The sequence below is a fragment of the Triticum aestivum genome, chromosome 2D (genome assembly GCF_018294505.1).
Source record: "Triticum aestivum cultivar Chinese Spring chromosome 2D, IWGSC CS RefSeq v2.1, whole genome shotgun sequence".
NCBI lineage: Eukaryota > Viridiplantae > Streptophyta > Magnoliopsida > Poales > Poaceae > Triticum > Triticum aestivum.
This window is the reverse complement of record NC_057799.1, coordinates 31,828,127-31,835,898: the sequence shown is the minus strand read 5'-3', so window position 1 is coordinate 31,835,898 and position 7,772 is coordinate 31,828,127. Positions and strand designations below refer to the sequence as shown.

General features: G+C 42.7%; 1 protein-coding gene across 1 annotated transcript; it reads right to left on the bottom strand.

The window, feature by feature from the left end:
* Nucleotides 1-418: 418 nt before the first annotated feature.
* LOC123048503 (wall-associated receptor kinase 3) lies at nucleotides 419-5,583 on the bottom strand. Its single transcript, XM_044471590.1, has 6 exons — nucleotides 4,958-5,583; nucleotides 2,872-3,143; nucleotides 2,383-2,574; nucleotides 817-1,797; nucleotides 607-611; nucleotides 419-487 (listed from the first exon to the last, which is right to left on the bottom strand). The coding sequence occupies exons 1-6, from the start codon at nucleotides 5,452-5,454 to the stop codon at nucleotides 419-421; spliced, it is 2,016 nt and encodes a 671-aa protein (XP_044327525.1). The 5' UTR covers nucleotides 5,455-5,583.
* Between the last annotated feature and the right edge of the window lie 2,189 nt (nucleotides 5,584-7,772).

The window sequence follows — 7,772 nt, the reverse complement described above, 5'->3', positions numbered from 1 at the left end:
TACTTCTTTTCCTTCGTTGTCTCGCACCCTTTTTTTCGCTCTCGCACGGTTTTTGCCCTCTCACCATGAGTTAGACTTGGCTGCAGAGCGTTCGTGGGATGCACGGCTTTTAGGCAGCCCGTTCCATTTGCTTGGTTCCACCTGCTTCCGTTGGATGCGTAAGGGGTGGATGCTAAGCATATACTCCCTTTGTCCCATAATATAATACAAGATGTTATTACAACCGATATGTGAGTCTATCGGTTGTAACAATATTTTATATTTGGAAGTGGAGAGAGTACATCTCTCTGTCGGTGTTTCTATATGATCCTGTTTCGACGACGGAAAGTTGACGGCGTGTGTGCGTGCGTCGTTCTGGACAGTCAGAAACAGGTGAGGAGCCCGTGCAGGAGTTCCGTCAGGGCAATTTCGTACTTTCCTAGTCTCTAATGGAGTTTGTGTGTGGTTCTATTTCAAATTCCGTGAAAATTTTGATTAGGGTCCATATCTGCAAGGGGAATGAATTTGGATCAAAACTTTCATAAGACAAGACTTGGAAAGTCAGTAAGATAACTTTTTTCCGCTAGCAAGATACTATTATAATGCATTAGTTGATTAAAACTGTACCACATCTGCAAAAAGGGAAAATTAATTATACACAAGTACACGAAACAAAGTTTAACTTGGGGATACACGCGAGCATACTAGCTAATTACTCAAAGTACAGGTTAACTGTAGGAAAAAATCTTAAGTAGGTAGGACTAGTACTTATTTCTGACAGTAACTAAGTGCATATCTCATTCGTCTTCCTGTCATACTCCAACCACCGGCACTTACATATTTTAAGTCTCTCAGCCACTTCACTCATGGTGGGCCTGTCGCTCACATCGTCCTTGAGACACTGCACCGCGATCTTGCCCACCTCCTCGAGGCACTCCTCGTTCTCCTTCACACCAGATGCAACCTCCGGATCAAACATCTCCCTCGCCGCCCCGCCCATGGAAGCCTTGATATAATCCAGTGGCAGGCTCTGGTTCCCGTCATACCTTGCTTTTTTCCTGGTCACGAGCTCCAGCAGTACGATGCCGAAGCTGTACACGTCGCTTTTCTCGGTGAGCAGCCCGGTCTTCATGTACACGGGGTCGATGTAGCTACTGTCCCCGACCACCCAGTTGGTATGGTGCTTGTCGATGGACATGAGCCTCGACGTCCCGAAGTCTGACACCTTGGGCGCGAACCCGTCGTCCAGGAGGATGTTGCCCGACTTCACGTCTCCGTGGAGGATGGTCCTCTGGCTCGCCTCCGAGTGCATGTATCCGAGGGCAACCGCTGAGTAGATGGCGATATCCAGGCGTTTTTCCAACGGGAGATGGTTCTTATTATCGCCGTGGAGTACGTCGTGGAGGCTCCCCCTGGGCACAAACTCGTAGACCAGCATGGGCACCTCCGTCTCCAGGCAACATCCTAGCAACTGGACCAGGTTCCGGTGGCTGATATTGGACTGGATCGTGATCTCATTCGCGAAGGACTCCTTCTTCCAGTCCTGGTTGATGGGGATCGAGCATTTCACGGCGACCCGTGCACTGTCTCCAGCGCCGATGGTTCCCTTGTAGACCTTGCCGAAGGCGCCTTGGCCGATGATGTCGCAGTAGTTATGTGTGATGTGGTCTAGCTTCTCCTTTGTGAAGATCTCGATCTTGAGACTTTTGAGTAACTCTCCACCGTTCTTATTGAACCGGTCCCTCAGCTTTCTTTTCTCGCGTTCCATGTGTAAGAATATTAGTAGCACAGCGAGTAATGCAATGGCACCGATTGTTCCTGCAGGAGGACATGTGTCACGTGAACTTCCATTTCTTGAATGATCGAGAAACAATTATGTCTAAGTCATATTTAATAACAAGCGGGGTCTAAACATGAGATTCATGGAAGTACAAAGAGATAAGAAGATGTTGATTGGATGGCTACACGACCGTCGATTGAGCTATAGACATCAATGTACTAAGTATTAAATATTAAAATTCAGTGGAATAGGAATATGTTTGTATGGTGAAAAAATATAGTACCGTATGTTAATAGATTTGAAAACATAATTATTACCACTGAGCTCTTTAACATTTTTTTCTTCTGACAGTACATTTATTAGTTTCTAAACAAATCCAAAACTAACATGGAAATATGTTTGCTAGATTTCATGGGAAAATGTTTTCGAAGGTGTGCCCTGCACAGCAACGACAAATATGTATGTATGACGATCTAAATTACCAAACAATGCCATCACTACTTACATTATGTACCATCACGTACATTTTATTTTTCAACGCAGCTCACAAATAAACCATTTTAATTTCTCACGTCTATACCATAGGATTTGTTTATTTTTCTTAAAAATAATGAGAGCATTACCTATTACTGCCACTGCAGCCGTGGACACGATGGGTTCACAACCCTTGTAACTTTTACCATCACCTCTTCGTCCGAAATTGCATTTACACTCATAACCACCTTCTCTATCATGGCATGTCCCGCCGTGACAAGGATACATGTTCTTGTACATTGTTGACTTTGGGGATCTCCGCAGCTCGCACTCATTAATATCTGAAGATGTATGAAGAATAATGCATATGATCAGTTTGGTGAATACAAAACAATGACAAAGCTCACTGATATTTATTCTTAAGTTTTCTATTCTTAAAACTATGATTGAGCATTAAAAAAAATCCTGAGATGTCAAATCATACACATTACATTTTCATACTTGTAACGTGCAATACAATCTAAATATTGCAAATTACTCATTTCTGCAAGGAATGCACAATATTAATGGTAGCATCTGGAAAAATGAAGTTCCTTTAAATAAATTAATGTAGAAAAAAATGCAATGAAGTAACAAACTTGTGCATCCATCTTTTATGTATGGATTGCCGGTGTATCCCTTGGAGCATCTGCAGAAATAGCCATGTTCTCCATTACTGGCATTTACACAGCAGCTCTGGGTGCTAGCACAAGCGCCATGGGAAAGATTCTCATTGTTATCCCCTTTTGGTGCCGATGGGCATGTTCCATTCCTAATTGCCCAGTCAAGAACTACTGGAATGACTCTGTCGCCTCCAAGTCTACTGAGGAATGTCATATTCCCAGTCAGGTCACTTTTTTTGAAATTGTACCTATTCAACAAATTCAGCCGTTAGTACAGGTAAAGATTTTTGCAACTTGCAATGTATATATGTAAATATATATGTCTAGACTAACAACACGACAATCCGCACAAAATATGTAACATCTATAAAATGATGTGGGAGACTAGAAAGCGATGATACATTTAACCATACTATGCGATGTCACCCATCCGCTCTCACACATGCACACAAGCATGACATCACTAAGACTCCTTTATCTCTTTAACTGACAAAACCTATTCAGGATCTGCTTTCACCATTGGTTCGTTGCCACAAGATCTTCCAAAGTAGATCCCATGGTTACATGTTTCTATGTTTTTTCTTCTGTTTAGTAATTACCAAGTTATAGTAACCTCATTACTAAGTTATAGGAAGGTCATAGTAACTTGGTTAGTAGTTTACGGAATGTTACTCTCCACCCATGTAAAACATGTATGATAATACTTTTATGGTGAAATATCATCTCTTAATCCTTGATAACACTTCAATACTCACTCTTTAGGGCTTGCATAAATATTTTACATACTCTTTCGCAGGAGAGTTTGAAACAACAAAAGAAGGTCCTGCTCTTTTAAACACATTCTCACGATTATCTATTCTTCTGAAGATCCCTGGAATATAAGTAGCTCAAAGCCACTTTTTGGAGTCCGGCAAATTTATTGTGATGGTTGCGCTAGATCTGGTACATGAAAAGACACTCTTTCTTTGTACCAAGAAAAAGCCACTCTTCATGTAAGGAAAGTCAAAGGAATTTGAACCTGGTGGTTCACTCTTCTGCCATGTTTCAACATGTATCCAAGAAAGAGCCACTCTTCATGTAATATAAGGTAAGTCAAAGGAATTTGAACCTGGCGGCTCACTCTTCTGCCATGTTCCAACAAAGAAACATATATGTATCCCATGATTAGTATCATTATAGTATGTTTCTGTCCTTTGGCATATACTAGCAAAAGGGCCCGCGCTTTGCAACGGGATAATAAAATTGTGGTCTTCAAATCAAGTTCCAAATATTCACACTCCATACATGTATTTGAATATTTGTGCACCAACCGGCGCGCACGTGGACGTAAGACATGTGCATTCTAACATGCTCATAATGGATCGAACGTTCGACTTGATCCTTGATTTGTATTTTTTTAATACATCCTCAATGCGTGTATGAGAAGGAAAATAAAAGGTCAGTGTCGGGATGGATGAAAAACTGAAGGGCCCTATGACGTACGAATAATTCAAAGGAACACTCGGGTTTTTTTTTTCACTTTTACGGGTGGTGGGGTGGACAATTTACTTCAACTTAAAGGGCAGTTTTGATGACAGACTAAAAATTCAGAGAAACAATTAACGAAGAGTTTTTTTCAGTTACAGATGGCGGGGTGGATAATTTACTATAACTTTAGGGGCAATTTTGATGATAGACAAAAAAATTAGAGAAAAATTAACATAGAGTTTTTTTACTTACGGGTGGCATGATGGGCAACAACTTTATGGGCAACATAGGGTAGGTGGACAGGCTGAAAAATTGGAGAAACACACCTCCCTTTATTATCCTTTGGTATTCGGCATTGGCATATATATTTATTTCATGTTAAAATAAGAAAATCCTTTCACTTTCACTTTCTTTTTTGGCATGGCTAATATTAGGTTCACTAAAACATCAGCAACTAGGTAAGGAAGGATCAGATATTTTTGAATTCCACACATCCACCAATTGGCCAGCCAGACCGTACACACCATACGATGACTTGAAAAGCAAAGGAAATCCCATCGAGAAAAAGAAAAGGAAAAGTTACTTCTTCACGTACCAGCCTTTGGTAGCGATGAAGGCGTACTGGCACAGGTTGCCAGACACAGGACGTGCGGCTTGCTCGTTCACGTCCCACACCAAGCTAACTTGCCTGAGGCCGGACGTGAGCAAGGCCTGGCAGCAGCCGTGTCCGCTGCAGGGCGTGCCGTCGTCCCCGGTGTTGTTGACCCTGGCGCACGTCGTGATGCAGCCGGTGAGGTAGGCGGCGGTGGCCTTGCTGCTGCCTTTGAGCCTGGCCGTCAAGCTGCACCCGATGGCCGTGAACACATTCTCCGACGGTGAGATCAGGAACGGGTCGCCGACTCTAAGGTTCATGCTCTGTGTCGTGTCCTCGATAGTATTGTTGCCGCCCGGCACGCGGCACTTGTAGGTCAGGTAGGTGTATATCACCATCTGCGCCGTCTCCAGCGATATGTTGGCGATCTTGGCGCTGCCCTTGAGCAGGGTGGGAGGACTCGTCGTCTCGTTGCACCTGAGGACGAAGCGGTCGGACATCGAGCACCTGGGGCCGATGCCGAATGGGTAGGGGATGTCTATGTCCCCACACTTGTCAGGGCAGTTGTTCGGCTCCGGCGGCCCCGGCACTGGAGGAGGAGATGGCGCGCCGGACACGGCAGCATGGAAGACAAGTAGAAGGAGCAAGGTTCGTAGCAACGGCATGGCTAAGTTGCTTAGGACGCACGGCCTCCTATGACACCCATAACCCATATATATATAGGCAAAGGAACTAACATGAAAGTTGAGTGAGTTATGGCAGGGGCAGACTTGAGAATTGAGACTTGGATTATTATTCCACTGTTCTCGCTGTTGCTTCTATATTGCCCGGAATTAATCCCTATGGCGACCTCGTGCTCGTTTTATCTTGCTCGGTACCAATCATCTACAGAGGTCATGGTGGAACCAGAAGATGCGCCATCGTCGTAACGACGTCGCAGGCCACAATGTTGCCGGAGCCACCACAATAGTGATGAGTACGTCCTACGTACTCTTCATTAGAGGAGTCACTAGTAAACAAACAAAGAGCAGGTATACAGTAAAAAAATTAGATTGCACACGGTTTGTGTTTGTCACTGGAGGATTATTTTAGCTGATGACCTGATGTGAGTGATTAATCGCACGGTACAATATTGCCAGAGGAAGATATAGAGAAGGTGGTGGTTGGTTGCTCCAAAACCTATAGATCGATTCCTAGTTGTTTAGCTCCCAAGCGCAAGGGTTTACAGCAAGCAATACATTTTCTTTTCAGTTAAGAAACCTATGTATCAATCTGTAAAGATAACATCCAAGCGTCCTTCAAGCAGCTGCAATACAATAATAAAGAGCCCTATTTGTGTCCCCAACAGTTCTAATGAAATTTCCAATCTCACTAGCTTTACTAGTTGCAACAAGTAGTGAGAAGATAATATTGTACATGAAGTATTTACTGTCAAATGAAATAAAAAATGAAAACAAAAGTGGAAAAAAAAGATTTTGGAGGTTTTCTTATGGAGGAAATTGGACCGTGGTTCATAGGTCACTATTTGTTTTTCTAGATTTTCTCGATCTTGTAAAGTTCCTGAAACAGCAAACATAAAACATGTAATTCTGGTCTTCTGACTGATAATTAATAGGTTAGTGAAATTAATATAAAATTATAATAAATTGACATGGAAACATCAAAATTTATACAGTTCTTAGAGAATTTCAAAAGTATATATACGCATTTAGGATGTATCAGTGGCAGATGGAGAAAATGTGCACGGCATATAGAATTTTGGCGGAGATGGAAGAGGATACTATAATGGGATTTAGATGGGCCAGACATGTTCCGCACACACTCGAATTCATAGGTAGTTAGGTACATCACTCATGTATGCTTCATTGCACATAGTTCCTCAATTCTAGCCGTAGCCAGATCAATGCACACAATTATTCTTCTTCTTAACCATGTGCAAGGAAGTCATCGCACACATCAATTCATGGTATCCATTTTCGCACATGGTTAGTAAGGTTAAACCTTGTATGTTGTCCTTTTATTGATGATTTTTCGAAACCATGTGAAATTAGGGGTCACAAATGAGGTTTTACATACCAGTGAATACGCAATGTTCATTTAAATACAAAGAATTGTATGGAGCAAATGTTCAACTTTACGTCCGAATGTGGATGCCCTCCTTTGGTGTCTGATCCGATGTTGTTCTTGCGAGCATGAAATTTTGATATAGTGACCAGTGTGGCAATGTGTATATATGACTGTAATTTCACTCTACCTATCAATGCAATGATACGCAAGGCTTTTGCGTATTCGCGAAAAAAATACGGTAGTCCACTACTTTGGATATCACTAAAGGTTCCGTGAACAAATTCCATACTCTCCATTAGAGAAGTAAGAATCTTGTTTCAGTTCAAACTAACTTCATGGCTAGCTAGGAGAATATTGTTAGGACTAGTTAGTACCGGTTGCCTTAGGAACGGGGCCCAGTGACCCCCGGTGTCCTCTACGGTGACACAGGTGGCCAATCATTAAGCCTCCAAACCCTCCTCTTCTTAGTGCCCCTCCTAGAATCATAGACAACAAAGGCCAGTGGGCAAAACCCGCACAATCAACAATGGGGGCAGAAACTCACACTTTGTTTAAATTGTTTGTCCAAGTTCATGCAGCAATATGGCTTCGTTCGACTGATTGGTTCGACGTGTTGAGTTGGTCTGTGGCAGTAATTGGGGTTGTTAGTGGAATCTGGGGCAGTGAAGTTGAGTAGCCGCATTGCCAGCTAGTCTCTTGCGAGATGTAGATATCTATTGGTCGACATAACATGCCACATTTAACAACGGCA